Consider the following 21060-nt stretch of genomic DNA (forward strand, 5'->3'; position numbering starts at 1 on the left):
TTCGTATGCTCTTGGCCAATGGCCTCTAGCATCTCGGCCTCAGTCTTTTTCCATTCAATTCTCTCCTGCCTCAGCTCGGCATTTGCCTTCTGCAATTCTTCCCGTTCCTTCTGAATGTTGTCTAAATTGGCAATGGTCTTCTTGGCCTCCTCTATGTCTTTCAGCAGACTGTCTCGCTCTGTCTTCAACTCCAAGCTGATCCTACGCAGCTCCTCAGCATGACCTTTTACTTCTTTAATAACCTTGGCAGCTTCATCGGCCTTTTCTTCACACCCAGCATGGACAACATGAATATCTTCCAGTTCTTTTCTCAGGCGGTTCACTTCACTTTGAACCTCCCCTCTATTGGATGCATAAACCATTTTGAAGGCCGCTGCCCCAGCCCAAAGTAGAACGTCAAGCAAGAATTCAGACATCTGTTGCTCAGACATGGAAGCCATTACCTTTTCTTCAGCCGCATCAAAGTGAAATTCGATCTTATGTCTAAGATCAAAGCCGGGATCCCACATCCCTTGTGGCAACGGGCGTAGTTCAGAAGGTTCACCGCTCTCGGTCACGGTCCTTTCTTTCCTAGGTGAAGATTCCCCCGTCTCGGTCCCGGTCTTCCCTTTTCCTGACACGCTAGTTGCCCCTTCCACCCGCACGACTTTCCTCTTCCGCGTTAAAACTTCTTCAGGAGAAGGCGGAGTATCACCCACGTGCACGACTGTTGCAGGGATCGGCGTTGCCTAGCCAGTTGATGATCCAACTCCCTTTCGGGCAGCACGTGATTGTTTGAACCAATCTCTTTTAGGCGCCATCACCTCTGTAAAATTGCACAACCAATTAGCACATACATTCAATCTCACGAGAAATGATATTTAGCAATAAAACCTACCAGAAACCCTCGACTTAAGGTCGTTGAACTTCAAGCAATTCACCATCTTCCTCAAGGAAAATGGACGAGATAACTTGATCAAAACATCCAAGTCCCTCTTCTCAATGTCAGTCATGTCCTCTAGGGGCCAAGAGGTTAGGGTTCGAGGGTTCTTGGTCCAATACAATGGGAATTTGGAACTACCATCATCGTTCAGAAAAAACGGCCTAGCCCTCTTTTTAATTGACACTTTGAAAAATTGGTTTTTAAAGTCTTTATATGACTCGACGAACAAGTGGAAAATGGCGTCCTTCGCCTTGGAACTAAGGGACACCCACCCTTTTTTAACATTCGGCCGGCTTTTGAAGAAATATAAGAAGATTTTGGCCGTTGGATCAATACCCAAGGCCTGACACAAAACACTGAACGCTTGGATATATCCCCAGCTGTTCGGGTGTAATTGGGAAGGGGCTACGTTTAAATACTGCAGAACTTCCATTTGGAATCTGGTGAAAGGAAGCCTAATGTACATATCATAGAACAAGCATAAGTAAAAATAAAAGCAATTCTCTCCGGCGACCTCCTCTCCGTGGAAAACTCGCTCCTCTTTCCTACAAGCCACCAATTTTAGGGCCGCCTTGTATCCTAGGGTTCGGAGAACGCAATTGTCTTCTACCCACCCTGACAGTATATCTTTATTTATAAAAGTAGTGTATTGGTCACCCACCTCGCGAGAAGCCCACAAATAATCCAGAGAACAAGATGAACACTCTTGCTCAGACTCCTCGACTTCAACCCCACCGCTAACAAAAACCCTATCGCCACTCAACAGAGACTCCACTGATCCTACGACTCTTGGTCGAACCATCGACGAGTCATTACGTTCCCTATTATCACTATTAGATATAGAATGGATAGGGGTGAAAGAAGCCATTGTTACCTGGAAATGTGAGAACGACACAGTTGGGAACACTTGGGCAACGCCAGAACTTCTGAAGACAAACGATGGAAAAGACGCAGAAATGATGGTTCATTTCGAAATCATTAAACTTCTTAAAGGCGAGGAGGTTACGAAACCGCCACACTATCCACACCGTTGGATGCTCAAGATCTAACGGATCCCATTTAGCGACTCTGCCACTACCATAACGCGGGAAAATCCACTTACATTTTTGAAAGTCAAACGACGACATAACTGTGTCGTTTCATTGTCACTCACAGACCTAACCAGGTCTGTTTGACTACCAGTATGAACGCACTCGGTACGAACGACCTATACATCGAACGTCACATAAACTCATAGAAGTCCTTCGGTCAACAAAGGCCCCACGTCCCTTCTTACCCTCGGACTTGGGGGGGATGATGTACGGTAGTATATCTCCTATAACCGATTACAATCTAACGGTTAAGCTTATCAGTTAAATGGGCCGAGTTATCAACCTGATCCAGCTTTATTGGGCTCAAGGCCCATCATGTGAACAGTATCATATATCTCGTATCAAATAATATCCCAACAGAGATATATCAGGTGAGTTTGTTTATATTTCATTCTGTTTATATTTTATTCTGTTCTATTGATTTTATATTAATCCAAAGCCTATAAATAAAGAGCAAAAGGCTTCAATCAAGGTACGCTCACATTCTCTCACACTCATACTCCTATACTTAACTGAGTTTCCACCCTCTCTCCGTTCTAAGCATCCACTTGCTGAGGACAGAGGGCCTTCCTACACCGACATCTGACTTGATCGTCGGAGTGCCTTTACAGGTACCCTCCCCCCTCCCGGGTAAAGGTTAGAGCTTGACGGACGGTCTGAAGAACAGACGGCGAAGGTACTTGAAGATCTCGCATCAGAAGGAAGCAGAATCATGTCATCAAGATTAGTGCTTTCGGTCCAGAAATCCCTACCGAAACAAGTGTTAAATTAATGTAAAAAATTTAGATGTGTCAAAAATATTTTCCAAATATAAATGGTTCAACAATAAACTGTCCAAGTTTGGCACCATACCATATGAAGGATATGTAGAGAATTTTGTGGAGAATGCATTGTATGATTAATGTGGTCCCTCATGATTTCTGTAATACTTTTATATTTTTAATAATATTTCTTATATAATAATAAATGATAGATATTTTTTAAAATGCCAATATAACTGAGACGTCAAAATGAGATGTCAAGTGTATACAATAATTTTTAACAATAGCCATAAATAAAAAAGGGTTAAATATGTTTTTAGTCCCTATACTTTGGAGCGATTTTGGTTTTAGTTCCTTTTTCAAACTATGATACAATTTAGTCCTTCAACTTTAGAAAACTCTGGTTTTAGTCCTTTTTACCAATTTTTTTTGAACTTTATTTGTTGTTTCAAACACGTTTCTCAGTTAACATTGAAGCAAAAATGTGTCAAACAGTGTAAACAATCCAAATGCTACAATGAAACGTGCTTGAAACAAAAAATAAAGTTAAAAAAATTTGGTAAAAAGGACTAAAACCAAAGTTTTCTAAAGTTGAAGGACTAAATTGTACCATAGTTTGAAACAGGGACTAAAATCAAAATCGCCCCAAAATATAGGGACTAAAAACATATTTAACCCAATAAAAAATTGAGAGAAAGAGTAAAATGAAACAATAGTGTAGAATTTATAAAGCCAAAAACTATAATGCAGTGAAATGGAAATTTAAATGCAGAATTGAAACTGAAATGGAAATTGCAACCAAAACTAAATTGAAAGTGTTAAACTTTCTAAACTATAAAAGTGCAATTACAATTACAAAATGAAATTAAAATTGGAATTGCAATAATTAAAACAAATGCAAGAAAACAATGTACATAATGAAAATATTAAAACAAGTATTGAACTCAATTGTAAGGAGTGTAAACTAAGATTCAATAAAATGTAAAGAAGTTAAAAAGAATCAGTAGAAGTGCATGTAAATTTTGAAATCGAAGCCAGAGAAGCAAGAACAATAAAGAATGAAAATAGAGCAGAGCTACAAATTGAAGTATAGAGATTAAGGAAATGAGAAGAATCAACTATAGTATATTGTAAAGAAAACTTGAAAGTGAGTATCCAAGGATCTCCAATGGTTATACAACACAAATAATCATTTTCATTATTCAAATGTATAATTTAGCATTTAACCTAATGTTGAACTAACATTGAAAATAAATAATTAAAGATTGTATAAATCCTCGTTCTAAATGTTATTGGATTGCGACCTCAAATCTTCAATGTTGTTTTATTAATTCATCATATTTGCTCTATTTTGGTGGCTTCCCATAGTAGGTACCCTGGAAATCTCAATTGAAATACACCATCAAGGATGCAAAACTCATTTTCAAAGTTAAGGGAGTGCAAATAGTAATATGCTTCTGCAGAACCAAAAATTGAACACAAATGTAGATTTGGGCCTTGTAATACAGAGCATACCAAATCAAACCTCGGGCCTCAGGCAGCTTGTTTGAGGTTATTGCTTCCTGCATTCCCCACAGTTACTAACTGCACATCTGAACTAATAGTTAAAAGTTGAACTATCTTTCACCATTGCACCACATTACCATCGTCACCACTGTTATTACTTCCATCACTGTCACCGTTATAGAGACTGTTGTAGAAGAAGAGATGAAGAATACTTCATATAAAGAAAAGCATTAAAACGCAAAAAAAGAAAAACCTCAATGCAAAAACTTTTTCGAAAATGTATTTTGTAATTTGTCAGTTAGGCTTCCTTCAAATGGTTTAGTTTTAATCCATATGAATTGGGTTTATAAAAACTCAGAGTTAAAAAGTAGTTTATTAGAAAAGTTCATTTGATCAAAATTTCTACAAAAGTCTTATAGAGTAAGATTAGTTTGTGAACATTTATTTAAAAGAAAATATTCATCTTGAATGAAAAAAATTAACTTTTAATTTTTTGTAAATCTAAATGTTTTTAATTTGTCAAAGAATTGTATAAAAACATTTTAATCAGATTTATTTGAATAAATTTAGTTGTTTGTTTATATATAAAAATTAGGTTTAATCATTTCAGACATCTCGATTTGTGTAGGTTTGCCTCAAATAGCTTCTTATATTCTAAATGGTTTCAATTATGTCCCTTATTATGTAAAATTGAATCGATTTAGACCTTGCCGTTAATTAGGCCGAACGATGTTAAAAATTTTGATGAGTGACTTGATGACATGAGCAAGTTGTTCTGACATGGCACAAATTGGTCGCTAAGTTGGTATTCTTTTAAATAAGTTGGTGGTCAACCTGGTGGTCGGCCACTAGGCCTGGTGGACGACCTGTTGGTCAGCCTAGTGGTCGACATTTAAATTATTAAAATCTTTTCTTTTTCATTGGTTCTTTCATACTCATGTCGACATTTCATAACATGCCTCACTATTTATATCATTCTCTCTTTTGTGCTAAAAGATTTATTCATCTCTAAAAAATTATACATTAATAAAATTAATTAAGAAAATCATTCTTTAATATATAAGGGTAATGATACCACAATTTCCTATATATATCATTCTCCAACGTTTTTTCTTCACTCCGCTCTATTTTTCTCTTTCTTCTTTTTTTTTTTGTTAAAGATTTATCTACAATGGTTGGATTCAAGATAAACCATCATTTCTTGTTTTCTTCTTTTATTTTAATCTTTTTATTTGTACTTCCAACTTTAGTTACAACAAAATGTACATGTGACGAAGAAGACGAGAATCGTGACAGAGGAAAAACTTTAAGGTACAAAATAGCAGCTTTGGTATCAATTTTAATTGCCGATGTAGTTAGGGTGTGTATTCCTCTTCTGGGAAAAGTCATAATGGCGTTAATTCAGATAAGAATGTTTTCTTCCTAGTAAAAACTTTTGTTGCTGGTGTTATTCTAGCCACTGGATTCATCCACATATTACTAGATGTTTTTGCGAATCTGACCTCGCGTTGCTTAAAAGAGCATCCATGGGAGATTTTCCCTTTATTGGGTACTGCCATGGGAACTCTCATGGTTGATACCTATGCCATTGCTTATTTTCAGAAATATCATTCCAATGAAGTAGAGAATGAGAGTGGAGATATGGAGAAAGAGACAGGGCACAAAGGGCATGTGCATTTTCACATTGGCCCCTTGAGTCTAGTTCTTATCTAGCCTCCTAACTCGTATTTTTCTTCAATTAAAAAAAAAAGGGAATACCAAAAACTTTAAAAGCATATTTCATGAGACTCTTGCGCTTATCCAAAAAATTTCACGAGGTTCGTGCGCCTTTCCAACAAATTTCACAAGGTTCGTGGGCCTTTCCAACAAATTTCACGAGGTTAGTGCGTCTCTCCAAAAATTTCACAAGGTTCATGCGCCTCTCCAACAAATTTCACGAGCTTCATCCACCTATCCAACAAATATCATGAGGTTCTTGTGCCTCTCCATCAAATATCATGAGTTCGTGCGTCTCTCCATCAAATATCACGAGGTTCGTGCGCCTCACCAGCAAATATTACGAGGTTCGTACGCCTCACCAACAATTATTACGAGGTTTGTCCACCTCTCCATCAAATATCACGAGGTTCATACGCCTCACCAGCAATTATTACCAGGTTCGTGCGCCTCACCAGCAATTATTACAAGGTTCGTGCGCTTCACCAGCAATTGTTACGAGGTTTATGCACCTCTCAACAAATATCACGAGGTTTATGCGTCTATCCATCAAATATCACGAGGTTTTTATGCCTCTCTATCAAATATAACAAGATTCGTGCGCCTCGGCTTGGTGGACGGCCTGGTGGTCAGCCTCATGGTCGACATTTAAATTCTTACAATCTTTTCTTTTTAATTGGTTTTTTCATACTCATGTCGACATTTCATGACATGCCTCACAATTTATATCATTCTTTCTTTTGTGTTCAAAGATTTATCCATCTCTAAAAAATTATACATTAATAAAATTAATTAAAAAAATCATTCTTTAATATATAAGGGTAATGATACCATAGTTTCCTATATATATCATTCTCCAACGTTTTTTCTTCACTCCGCTCTACTTTTCTCTTTCTTTTTTTTTTGTTAAAGATTTATCTATAATGGTTGGATTCAAGATAAACCATCAGTTCTTGTTTTCTTCTTTTATTTTAATCTTTTTAATTGTACTTCCAACTTTAGTTACAACAGAATGTACATGTGACGAAGAAGACGAGAATCGTGACAGAGGAAAAACTTCAAGGTACAAAATAACAACTTTGGTATCAATTTTAATTGCCGATGCAGTTAGGGTGTGTATTCCTCTTCTGGGAAAAGTCATACTAGCGTTAAGTCAGGATAAGAATGTTTTCTTCCTAATAAAAGCTTTTGTTGTTGGTGTGATTCTAGCCACTAGATTCATCCACATATTACCAGATGTTTTTGCGAATCTGACCTCACCTTGCTTAAAAGAGCATCCATGGGAGATTTTCCCTTCATTGGGTATTGCCATGGGAACTCTCATGGTTGATACTTATGCCACTGCTTATTTACAGAAATATCATTCCAAAGAAGTACAAAATGAGAGTAAAGATGTGGAGAAAGAGACAGGGCACGAAGGACATGTGCATGCTCACACACATGCAATACAAGGCCATGTTCATGGCCCTGTTTATTTTCACGATCACTCCTTCCAGCTTCTTCGCCATCGAGTCATATCACATGTATCCATTACTTTTTCATATCAATTCTGAATTGAAAGTTGTATTTCTTATAAGTTTCATTCAGGTTATCATTTCATTTTTCATTTTTTTTTCATAATGGTTTAGGATTGATGGTTTTGACATGTTACACAGGTGTTGGAATTAGGAATTATTGTTCACTCTGTTATCATTGGAATTTCATTGGGAGCTTCAAAAAATCCTAACACCATAAGACCACTCGTAGCTGCTTTGACTTTTCATCAATTCTTTGAAGGCATGGGACTTGGAAACACTATATCTCAGGTACGTATCCAAATGATTGATTTAATTTGAATAGGAATATATAAGTGAGGATCAATATAAATGGTTTGTGTTTGGGACCATGTGTGTTGTTGTATTGGCAGGGAACAAACAACATAGGATTTTTTATTTGTTCTTTTATCTAATACTATCTAATGGTTGCTTTCTAGCTCACTTTTTTTAATGATTAATTAATGGCTTAAGGGTCACTACTTATTTACTAAGTATTAAATGTTTAACTTTCACTAAAAAAATTGAGTAATTTTTAACGTTACTTCTATGAGTTATGTCTTTTATCTGTAATATTATGTGTATTTATGAGAATTTCACTTTAAGGAGGAAAAAGAATAAGAAACATATAAATGACTTCTATTGTTGTAGGCAAACTTCAAAAGGGTATCTGTCACCATGATGGGATTGTTCTTTGCCTTGACTACTCCAATAGGAATTGGAATTGGCATTGGAATATCAAGTGTTTATGATGAGTACAGTGATGAGTCGATATTTTATTGATTTCACTTAGTTTATTGTGCTAGAATTAATCAGGAAATTGTGTTTAATTGTCCGGTATTTTCCCGTTTTTCCTAATTATGCTTAATTTGATCGGAAATTCTAATTTTAATTAATTTGAATTTTTTGAGCTAATTATTTGCATTATTATTTTCAGGAAAAATTTTGGAAACACAATTTAGGACATTTGGAGGACACCAAATAAATTCAAGACTCTCAAATTAGACATTTTAAATTTTAGTTATATTGTAATTTAATTGTTTAAACTTTTTGGACAACTTTTGTGCATTGGGCCAATGTTGGCAAATTTTATGATGGCCCAAAATTGTAGGACACTAGACCTAGGGTTCCTTTTATTTTAGGGTGGACCCCACCCATTTTTAGGAGGACACTTGGCCCTAGGGAAAGGGACACAGCCGTCACCCAATTTTTGGGACAACATTCTCGGACTTTTCATTTTAAGGGGCTGGAACGTTGGCAATTTAGTGTGAACCATGGATTATGGATGAATGATACAAATTTTGTTTTTCCTTTTCTTCATGAAGAGAAGCCTTGATTGACGTGTTGCTGTCATCCTCATTTTACATTCCATAAATTCTACATTGCTTTTAATTTTCTTTTGGTACAAAGTCTAGGTGGAGATTCTCTTCATTGGCTTGCTTTAAAAAACAATTCTCTGTTTGGAGCAGAAGAGGCACTCTCGGGTTTTCATGGTGAAGTGAAACAAAAGGCATTTCTTTTTCCTTTTTATTAGGGGCAATGGCTGGAACGTTTTGAGTGGGTGTGCTTCCAGCCGTCACACTCTTTTATCTTTGCTTTGGACGTTCTTTTTAGTAGCTACATGAATGCAAAGGAAGGTGGTAACGTGTTGATTGCTGAATGAAAATGGTGGGGTCCGGTGATGGGATTCTTGGTGGTTCCATTTCACTTTGTAGCATCAAAAAGAGATTATGGAGGAGTGTTACGGCTGGAACAAATTCCATGCCTCAAAATTTAGGATTTAAAATGAAGAGAATGAATGAGATTTTGGTTAGAGGAGGTCACGACCAGAGGGTAACTTTTAGGCCATTTTCAATTTAATTTTCTTTAGTAGGTGCATGTGTCATTTGAATTGGTAGAAAAAAATATGTTGTTTATTTTCTTTAGCTTTAAATTAGTTTGAATTGTAAGTTTAGTTGTTTTTCCTTTCTTTAAATTAGTTTTGCATTTAATTTAATTTAACTGTGTTTAGATATTTGATTAGTCTAGTATTTGGTTTAGCAGTTTCACTCTCTGGACTCGATTTTAAAAAAATAACTGCAACCATACCAGAGGTCCAAATGCTACATTTTATATGTCACATGATTGATAATTGAGTCTACTTTCCAGGAAAAAAAAACTCATCTCATTTAGAGCTCTGTAGAAAAAGTTATGGGTAAAACATTGAGCAAAGGTCAGAGCTGTCCAGTTTCAGCGTGAATTTTCGTATTTATTGTAGTAGTTTCGTTTTTACTGTTTTAATTTCATTTTCATGCATGGTGAAATGTGTTGTTGCATTTAATTTTGTTTTAATTGAATTTAATTACGTTTTTACATCTGCGTTTTAATTTAATTTCATTTTAAATTTTCCGCATTCACCAAGCAAACCTTTCACAAACCCACACACCCCCCCCCCCCTTTCGTGTTAGATTTGATTCTTGAACCGCAAAATTGGTCCTTGTGAGATGACCTAGGAGTCATTGGTCCTTGTGAGACGACCTAGGAGTAACTTTCTAGTCTATACCGCATTCCTTATATGCAATCAAATTTGTATGGGCTGCGACACCCATCATACAGCCCAATTACTCTCATTGTGGAAGGAGTTTTTAATGCAGCTTCAGCAAGAATCTTAATTTACATGGCTCTGATTGATCTTCTTGCCCATGATTTCATGAGTCCAAGAATACAACAAAGTAGCAGACTCTGTTTTCGAGCCAATGTTTGTCTTTTGCTTGGAGCTGGTTTGATGTCTCTCGTAGCTAAATGGGCTTAAGAAATATTCAAGTAGTATTCTTTTCAATTTTGTTCCTTAGATAGGAGAATAGTTGAATAGACATTTTTCATTACAAGTTCATAGATTTATTAATTATACTAAAAGCATGAAAAGAAGTATTGGATGTTCTGTTCAAAAAGTTATAAAACATCATTTTGGCTTATTTCACATTTTTGTGTACTTCATCTACTTTTAGTTACATCGTGTATGACGTTTTTACATTGTATATAAAAACCTTCATCAAATTTTAATGAGTTTGCTTCTTTACAATTAATTTTATTATTCAATTACTTTATATTTTGAAGTAGATTAAAACTGATTTCCGGATACGAATTTTAAGTAGAAGATTCATGAGGATTTCAGTTAGTTTTATAAGTAATTCAGTTTTCAAATTAGGAGAAAGATTTGATAAAACATGATGATAATTTTTTTGTAATTCTTTTATATTTAAATTTAATTTATTATAAAGTAATTTGTAACATAGATGCCGTAGAAGAAAGTATTATAAGATAAGAGTGTTTGAATATGGATAAGCTATATGGGTAACAAGCTAGAGAAGTATATTTGAATGAATTCACATGTGGAATTTGATTAAAGTTTAAAGGAATTATATATAAATAAAAGTTAAATTCAGCATATAACAATAATCTTGATTAAAGTTTAAAGTAATTTGTTATTCAAATTTTCTAAGTAAAAGTGTAATTCATGGATTCAGTTAGTTTTTTAGATTACTTAAGTGTTCAAATTATGACAAAGATTGAAAAAAAATACGATTATCTAGTGAACATTATATTAAAATTTAAAATTATTTATCATAAACTAATTTGCAAAGTTTTATTTTTAAGTCTTTAAATTTTTATGGTCATATTAAATATAAATTAAATTTATTGAACAACAATATGATTTTATTCTTACCATTTTTACAATTTTAGAGATCAATATTTCATTCTTAAAACTAAATACTAAACCTAAATTCATTTTTGGGATCAAGTAAACATTTAAGTTTTATAGGATGAAATAAACGGTTTTCAACTTTACTACAAACTACAATTAGATCAACAACAAATAACATATTATCATTTTCAGTCTTCCACGTTAATCAAGCAAACAATTTTATGGTTTTACAGCTCTATGCACAAACCATATACAATCATATCATATTCAATTGGCATAAACAGTACCTGAATCTACTTGTTCGGCATTTTTGAAATGAAATTTAAAGACACCCTACTTTGAATCTGAGAGGTTTTTATTTGATCACTCTTCTAATTGATGTGCAATCCAATGCCACCAGTTGTTTTAGACATGGTAGAATCTGTGGGATGCATTCAAGCTTTTTGCAATTGCTCAAATCAAGCAATTTCAAGCTCGAAAGTTGAGCAATGTTCTAAGGAAGGTTCACGATTCTGCTCTCATTCAATTAGACAATGAGAGTTAGCCCCTTGAGTTTAGTTCTTATCTAGCCTTCTACCCCCTATTTTTCTTCAATTAAAAAAAAGGAAATACCAAAAACATGAAAAGCAAATTTCATGAGACTCGTGCGCTTTTCCAAAAAATTTCACGAGGTTCGTTCGCCTCTCCAACAAATTTCATAAGGTTCGTGGGTCTCTCCATCCAATTTCACGAGGTTAGTGCGTCTATCCAAAAAATTTCACCAGGTTCGTGTGCCTCTCCAAAAAATTTCACGAGCTTCATGTGTCTATCCAGAAAATGTCATGAGGTTCTTGTGCCTCTCCATCAAATATCACGAGTTCGTGCGTCTCTCCATTAAATATCACGAGGTTCGTGCGCCTCACCAACAATTATTACGAGGTTAGTGCGCCTCACCAGCAACTATTACGAGGTTTGTGCGCTTCTCCATCAAATATCACGAGGTTCGTGCGCCTCTCCATCAAATATCACAAGGTTCTTACGCCTTTCCATCAAATATAACAGGATTCGTGTGCCTCGGCCTGGTGTGATTCTAGCCACTAGATTCATCCACATGTTACAGGATTCGTGTGCCTCACTTTGCTCAAAAGAGCATCCTTGGGAGATTTTCCCTTCACTGGGTATTGCCATGGGAACTCTCATGGTTGATACTTATGCCACTGCTTATTTTTAGAAATATCATTCCAATGAAGTAGAGATTGAGAGTGGAGATATGGAGAAAGAGACAGGGCACAAGGGGCATGTGCATCTTCCCATTGGCCCCTTGAATCTAGTTCTTATCTAGCCTCCTAACCCCTATTTTTCTTCAATTAAAAAAAGGGAATACCAAAAACTTGAAAAGCAAATTTCATGAGACTTGTGCGCTTCTCCAACAAATTTCACGAGGTTCGTGCGCCTCTCCAGCAAATTTCACGAGGTTCGTGGGCCTCTCCAACAAAATTCATGAGGTTAGTGCGTCTCTCCAAAAAATTTCATGAGGTTTGTGCACCACTCCAACAAATTTCATGAGGTTCATGCGCTTATCCAGCAAATATCATGAGGTTCGTGTGCCTCTCCATCAAATATCACGAGGTTCGTGCGCCTCTCCATCAAATATCACGAGGTTTGTGCGCCTCTCCATCAAATATCACAAGGTTTGTGCGCCTCTCCATCAAATATCATGAGGTTCGTGCTTCTCTCTATCAAATATCACGAGGTTCATGCGCCTCTCCATCAAATATCACGAGGTTTTTACACCTCTCCATTAAATATAACGAGATTTGTGCGCCTCTCCAGTAAATATCACGAGGTTCGTGCGCCTCTGCTTCAAATATCATGAGGTCAGTGCGCCTCTCCATCAAATATCACGAGGTTCATGCGCCTCTCCAGCAAATATCGCTAGTTTCGTGCATCTCTCCATCAAATATCATTAGGTTCGTGCGTCTCTCCATAAAAAAATCATGAGGTTCGTGCACCTCTCCATCAAATATCACGGGGTTCGTGATCCTCTCTAGCAAATATCACGAGGTTCTCTCCAGCAAATATCATGAGGTTCGTGTGTCTCTTCAACAAATATCACTAGGTTTGTGCGTCTTTCCATCAAATATCACGAGGTTTGTGCGCCTCTCCAGCAAGTATCACGAGAGAAACTCATGAGGTTCTTGCTCCTCTCCAGAGAAATTCACGAGGTTCATACATCTCTCCAGCAAAATCAAAGGTAATACACCCTCCACGAAGTTCACCCGACTCTTCAGCAAAATCCAGAAGGTTGCTACACTCTCTACCAGGTACCCTTCGAGGTAATCTTTTTCTTTCTCTTTAGACTCGAACGATATTAGTGTTTCTATCTTTATTTGGCTTTTACTGCGATAAAACAAAACTATAAGATTCATGTTATAGCAAAATCTAAATAAAGAGGGACAACTATTAATACCCAATTTCGTCCAGATAAGTAAATGAATAAAAAAATAAAAATAAAAGGATAATAATTAATTGAGGGTTAAAAGATAACATAAATTTTCTTAAAAAGAACATCATTAGAAAATATTTTTGAAATATTGGAATGATAGTAATTTGAATCAACCTTATGCCAATAATTATAATCAATGTCTTGAATATTATTTGATTTATTTTCCTTGCAACCAAGACCATTTCTTTCACTATTTTGTTCATTGCCAATTAAATTACAATTAAGACAAGATTACCATAATATTACAATATGGGTATATAAATACGCACCCTGTCATAGAAAAGGGGATGGAAAAAAATAGAGAGAGACAACCAAAAATAATAGAGAGAGGATAGAGGAAAATAAGGATAGAGGAAAATAAGTGTTCACGCAAGAGAGATGCTGTCAACGAGAACCACCAAGAGAGAATTAGGGGAGTACCAAAAACTGAAAAGGTATGTCACCTCTAAACCTTTCTTTTTCTCTTTTGATTGTATTTTCAATTTTTTTGTAAAGGTATTATTTTTTACTACACACAAATAACATTTTTTTTTAAATCATAAATTTTGGAGTATAAGTACGCGTCGACCTATGACTAGTTTCTTTTTTTTCCACCATTCTTGAAATAAAAAATTACAAAATCTTTAAAACCAAAAAATGTCAATTTTGTTGAAACAAACCTTTTCTTTACTAGAATTAGTGATCCTTGATTTTCCATCATAAATGGAGATACATAGGAGCAAGATCAATCCTTGTCGGGTTCACTTTTCAAAAATCTAAAGCAATCCATAATAATTTTTAACCAAATTCACAAACCTTTTTCTAGATAGAGAGCTACATGATCTGTGCTTGTCCATCATAAATGGATATACGTAGGAGCGACATCAATTCTTGTCGGGCTCATAAAACAAAAAACATTTTTTGTTTATATTATTATTTGTAGGGAAAATTAAATATTTTGAAAAACTGTGTCAACTTTATACATTTAATTAAAGGTACTGCTTTTGAGTAGGTGGACGTAGTAGGGTGCTAATACCTTCCTTTCGTGTAATTGATTCTCGAACCTAAAATCTAGTTTTCGTAGACCTTGTCTTATTTTATGGTTTTTCATAGTTTTTTCATAATTAGGATGTTAATACGCGTAGCTGATTCCCGAACCTAAATCTAGTTCTTGTACACCATGTCTTATTTTATGTTTTTTTTTTATAGTTTTTTCATAATAAATTATGGTAGGGGCTCCCAAAAACCTTCTTAAACCCGTTTATTTTCGGTTCACTATCGCATTGCGATTCAAGTTTATATATATATATATATATATATATATATATATATATATATATATATATATATATATATATATTCTGAAACATTTGTAATAATAATAAAATATGTAGATTTTTTAAATTGGCTTTTAAATTTGTAATTCAATATTTATTAAATTTTAATGATTTATTAAGTATTTGAATTTATAAAAAATTTTAATTGATGTGATTGTATTAGTTTTTAATCTTTTTACACAAAATTATTGACATGGCTTTCCAAATTTTTAATTTAATATTTATTAAATTTTAAAAGCTTTCGAATAAATTGTAAGACATAAAGATTACTTTCGAAATTTGTAGTTTAGTATTTAAGAAATGTTAATGATTTATTAAATCTTTCAAATTATAAAATTTTTTAATTGATATTTTAAATGATTTATTAATTTTCATTTTATTTACATTCATAATTCATTAATATATTATTACAAATATAATAATTTTAAATTCTATAAAATTAAAAAAAAATATTAAATATTTACAAACTAAATTATTTAATCCAAAATAAATATAATTAATTTAAATATTTATATAATTAATTAATTAATTAATAAAAATAAATCAAATGAATTGAAATAAAAAAGAAAAATTTATAAAACAAATGAAACGTAAAATAATTCAAAACACAATCTAATCAAAATATAAATAATTAATTAATTAAAATAAATATATAAAGAGAAAAAAAGCAAAGAAGAAAGGACATAATAAGATCCTAAATAGAAGAAGTTTGGAAAAAAGAGAAAAATGTTAAAAAAATTTGGTCAAAAGATTCTTTTTGTTTTATTAAAAATTAAAAACATTTTAATTGATTTTAATTGGGGAAATAAATGTAATTAATGAAACAATTTGGAGGTGCATGATGAAGTTCTTGATCTTTAGAGGTGCAGGATGAAAATCCTCGATCATATTTGTTCTATTGTAATAAACCATCAATGATGCAAAACTCATTTTCAAAGTTAAGGGAGTGCAAACAGTAATATGCATCTGCACAAGCAAAAATCGAACACAAATGTAGATTTGGGCCTTGTAATACAGAGCATAGCAAATCAAATCTCAGGCCTCAGGCAGCTTGTTTGAGGCTATTGCTTCCTGCATTCCCCACAGTTACTAACTGCACCTCTGAACTAATAGTTAAAAACTGAACTATTTTCACCATTGCACCACATTACCATCGTCGCCACTGTTATTCCTTCCATCACTGTCACCGTTACAAAGACTGTTGTAGAAGAAGATATAAAGAATACTTCATATAAAGAAAAGCATTAAAATGCAAAGAAAACACTCATTGCAATCAAAAATGTATTTTGTAATTTGTCAATTAATCTTCCTTCAAATAGTTTAGTCTTAATCCGTATGAATAGATGTTATAAAAACTTATATAGTTAAAAAAGTTTTTTATTGAAAAAATTCACTGGATCAAAATTTTTCACAAAAACCTTATAAACTAAGATTAGTATGTGAACATTTATTTTAAAGAAAATATTCATCTTGGATAAAAAATAATTAACTTTAATTTATCGTAAATCTAAATATTTTTAATTTGTCAAAAAATTATATAAGAATATTTTAATAAAATTAACATAAAATTTATAAAAGAATTGAATAAATTTGGTTGTTTGTTTATATATAAAAGTTATACATACTAAAGTGTTAACTTGTTAACTAGTTAAATATATTTAATTTTTTTATGATTAAATATATTTTTTAAGAATATAAAATAATTATTTAATTTTGTTATGTGAAAAATTATCTTCTCATCAAAACTAAGACATTATATGCATTTTGAAAAATTTCTTTTTACAATTTTATTATGAAAAGCTTTTTGCAGAATTTCATATCATTCAAATAAATTAATGAAAACTTTATTTAAAAAATCCGATTAAAAATATTTGAGGAGTACACAAACTAAAAGCGCTATTTGAGATTTCTCGATATCACACATTCGACTGTTTCTTCCCGGACCTTATCAAATTTCTTTCCGCACTTCATTTTATATTTTATGTTTTAAAATTTACTAGATTAATTTTAGATTTTTTTTCTAAATGAATGAAAAAAAAAACATTATTACATCAATTAAATAAGTGAAGAATAGTTTGTATTGTCTAATTAATGTAAAACAGTTAGGTACGTCAAAAAATCATTTTTCGAAAAAGAAAACATGAGTGCATCAAATTTAGTCTTTTACTTTCGACCATCTTAATTATTAGGCTTAATATCTATTTTAGTCCCTCAAATGAGAATATTTGTTCAAAATGATAATACTTTTTTAAAAAAAGTTTACTAATGTTCTATTTTTTTAAAAACGTTCAAGTTAGTCTTTTTTTGTTACGACGTAAAATTTAACGCTGCAGCTACCACTTGCCAAAATTTAATGAGTTGTTCACTTCTTCTCATTGTGTGACACTCTCTGATAGAATGACAAGTAAATTTTGAATTAAAAAAAAAAGTTGATGAGGTAGGAATGTTTTGACAGGTGATTAAAAGAAAAGGGGTTAGGGTTCGTGCAACTTCATCCATGTGGTGAGGAAAGTGGTTGTGGCAAGATTAGAATGACTTCTTTCCAGGAGCTAGATAGCATGAACTAAATTTTGGATTCTTTACGAATTGTTTATCTGTAATCAATTTCAATCTTTTGTTCCCTTGTTCGTGCTTAAGGTTCATACTCCTTTAGCTCTTATTACAGTGGTTGACAGTGGCTTACAAAAGTGGTACCACTTTCTTTGCTTGAAATAGTGATTTACATAGATTGAATTATACAAGTAGGAAGCAAACAAAAGGAAGAATGATTATAGTTTGAATAAAAAAAGAAAATTAAAACCTAATAAAGTATTTCCTTTTGTAATATTTGAAAATCCTAATTACATTTGTTAAGAAACCCTAATTTGGGAAAAGCTCCAATTTTGAAACCCTAAGAAAAATCCTCAATTTTCTAGTGTCCTTCTTCTTTTTTGGGTCGCCGTGGAGGAACTTCAATCAAAAACACTTATTTTAAATTGGACAAACCTTAAATTGGAAAATCCTCAATTTGTTTTTTGCATCCCGTTTCTTACTGGTTCTTCTCTCGCGTGAGTCTCGAAACCTCTATTCATGATCGTTTGCTTTGTACGCGACCCTTAAGGTGAGAAAAGTAAAGCTGGGCATATTTAACCTAACTGCACTAAACTATAGATTATCTGTATTAAACTATAAAAACTAAACTATTTTTACTGATGACTAAATTATACTATTTTGTGGTTCAATTAAAAAAATTCGAACCTTTATAGTTACACTGCATAAACTATCTCTTTTATGTTTATCTTGCATCGTGCTTTGTGATAAAGTCTTTTCCTATCATTTTTTTTCTTTCAATAATCGATTCACCACGGTTAGAAATATTTTTTGTCCATGGTCCGGTTGACGTTCTATTTTTACAATTTTAGATTTAATTTTCTCATATTAAACTTATAAGTTTTTATTTCTGATTTAATTTTAGCATCAGGGATTTTTTATTTTGTTAATTTTTGTATTAATTCTTAAGTTTAGATAATCCAAAGCATAATTAAATTGTGTCTTATTCTTATTCAATTCTTCATGAAGCAACATAAATTGACTATAGTTCAGTTTATAGTGTTTAAAATATTTAGTTATCGAACCATAGACAATCCTGACTGTAACAAATTATCTGGCTTAGACTGTATTCACAAACAAATTATCTGACTTATAATAAATGATTTTTGTTAATATAAAATTATTTTAATAAATTATATGTAAAAATTATATTTTGTACATAACATTTGATAGAAATAATATTTTATATGTATATAGTCTAAAAATATATAATTTATCTTAAAAGACAAAAATAAATAACAAAATTTAAAACTCAAAATAAAAAAATTTCCCATAAAAACTGTGTAACGGAAACGTCAAGAGTATGATAAAACTAACTTTTGAGAATAGTCTAGTTATTACTTAATTGGTATAAGTTGAGTTTTTTTAAAACCAAACTCTTAAACAATAAAATTAATATTAGTTCAGTTTTTTATAACTTATTAAAAATATAATTAACTGTAATTTAGTATAGTTTGGTACAATTTAGTTATTTATGTCCAATCCTAAAAGAAAGTGATTGTAGAGATAGAAATCAGAAAATTATACCAAAAAAAAACATTGATCACATCTACGCTCTTAAAATTATACTTTCAGGGAACCACCATGATTTTAATTTCAAGACCACTTTTATCAGATTTTTCAATCCCAAATTGTGAATTGATTCCCAACCTAAATCTCTTTTCTTTTAATCAAACCTATTATTAAAACATTTACCCATTATTAATATTAATTTTAAAAATTCAAAATTAAAACGTCATTTTACCATCACACAATTAGAAAGTCGATAACTCATTTGGCAAGGAGATAACCAGGTCTACTCTCTCAATTCACATATTAATTAATTTCTATAGGGAAAAGTTCTCATTTAAAGCTACAAAAACCTAACCCCTCCTGCCGACAAAAATCTCATCAAAACAAAAATTATAAAAATATTTTTTTATGTTAAATTATTTTTTTAAACATACATAAAAACACTTACTCAATTACATTCATCACATTTATTACAAACTTTTTTTCATGCACAAAAACCCTAAATTTGTCATTCTCTCTGTAACATCTAACTTACTTTAAAATAATAATGATAGCAGAAATGAAAGAGTCAAATAGAGGATTGGGAAGTCAAAGAAAGGACGAAGTTCTTAATATTTTGGGCCAAAGCGAGGGCCTTAGCTTCATCAAAGATCTCCACAGCGTGGTACCCATCCTCCAAGAACCATTTCTCCACGCGCACGCCACGCGTCTCCAAAATCTTCGCCAACTCTTTCTGCTTGTCCACCAAAGGATCTCCACCGTATCCGTTGATGAAACACGCGGGCAGCCGTCCGATTTTGTCTCCGTGAACGGCCTCCGCCGTCGTCGGATTGCAGTACACGTGGTCGCGATCCGCGCCCTCGGGGAGGGAAAGGGACCACATGAGGTCGTTAGCGGGTAACGGCANGNTANGATNGTTAACGAGGCGGAGNTCAGAGTCGGAGCGCTGGGACCCACTGAAANANGGANCGTTCATCACGATTCCGAGGATTTTGAGAGGGGAGAGATCGTGGTCAAGTGCACGGAGCGCTGCGAAGTAGGCGATGTTTCCCCCGGCGCTGCTTCCAATGAGGAAGCACTTGGAGAAGTCCACGTGGTCGCGGAGCCAGGGATGGGCCTGGGCTGGGTCACGGGCCTGGGACTGGGCCCAGAGCAGGGCGTCGTGGGCGTCGTCGTAGGCGGCCGGGAGGCGGTGCTCGGGGCTGAGGCGGTAGTCGAGGGAGGCGATGACGGCTGGGAGGGAGGCAGCGAGGGAGGAGCAGGGTGGTGGAAGGTGGCGGAGGAGGGGTGGTGGAGGATGAATCCGCCGCCGTGGAAGTAGAGGATGAGGGGGAGTTTCTCGGCGGGAGGAGGGTACGGGAGGAAGAGGCGAAGGGAGGTGTTGGCGGCGGAATTGAGAGGGATGTCGAGGGAAAGAGATGGTTGGGAAGTGGGGGGTGTCGGAGAAGGAGGAACCGTTGGAACGACGTAGTTTCTGGTGAGGGAACCATCGGGGTTAAGTTTGATTTTGAGGAAGTCGAAAGGATCCATGGCGGATGAAGGAAAAGGTGGTGTAGTCTGTGGAGTGTTTATATGAAGAAGAGTTGAATGTTGGTGCTGTGAATTGAAGTCATGCATATTTTTTACCACGTGCATTATTCATCGCATTCTTCTTTATAATAATAATTAAAAAATATCATTAAAACATTACATCGTACAGCCATACATTTAATAATCGAGTGCTTCTCCGTGCACCTCCCTGCTTTCTCCCTGCACCTCCTAAATTACCATTTTAATCCTATTTATTGAAAGTCAAACGTAATAATGATACATTAATTATTGTTAACCATGTACCTCCCAACTACCAACCATCCTTTCTCATCCTATAAACCCTAAAACCCTAAGACATGCAACTCCTTACTCATCGTTATTCTTCACTGCACTTAGAGAAAGCAATCTGGTTGCA

The 21060-nt window shown here is 33.9% G+C and overlaps 1 protein-coding gene and 1 pseudogene across 1 annotated transcript; one reads left to right on the top strand and one right to left on the bottom strand.

The window, feature by feature from the left end:
• The first annotated feature begins 6246 nt into the window (after positions 1-6246).
• On the top strand, positions 6247-10319 carry LOC106779358 (zinc transporter 1-like). The gene is made up of 5 exons (XM_022776556.1): positions 6247-6559; positions 6999-7519; positions 7652-7801; positions 8180-8283; positions 10124-10319. The coding sequence occupies exons 1-5, from the start codon at positions 6247-6249 to the stop codon at positions 10317-10319; spliced, it is 1284 nt and encodes a 427-aa protein (XP_022632277.1).
• A 9258-nt stretch (positions 10320-19577) lies between these two features.
• Positions 19578-20768, bottom strand: LOC106779359 (annotated as a pseudogene).
• Positions 20769-21060: the final 292 nt, after the last annotated feature.

This window comes from Vigna radiata, unplaced genomic scaffold (assembly GCF_000741045.1).
Source record: "Vigna radiata var. radiata cultivar VC1973A unplaced genomic scaffold, Vradiata_ver6 scaffold_194, whole genome shotgun sequence".
Classification (NCBI taxonomy): domain Eukaryota; kingdom Viridiplantae; phylum Streptophyta; class Magnoliopsida; order Fabales; family Fabaceae; genus Vigna; species Vigna radiata.

Coding starts and splice junctions, on each gene's coding strand:
- LOC106779358 (XM_022776556.1), top strand. CDS start 6,247: ATGAGGTTCTTGTGCCTCTCCATCAAATATCATGAGTTCGTGCGTCTC. Junction 7,802..8,179: donor TTGGAAACACTATATCTCAG/GTACGTATCCAA, acceptor CTATTGTTGTAG/GCAAACTTCAAAAGGGTATC. Junction 8,284..10,123: donor ATATCAAGTGTTTATGATGA/GTACAGTGATGA, acceptor CCCATCATACAG/CCCAATTACTCTCATTGTGG.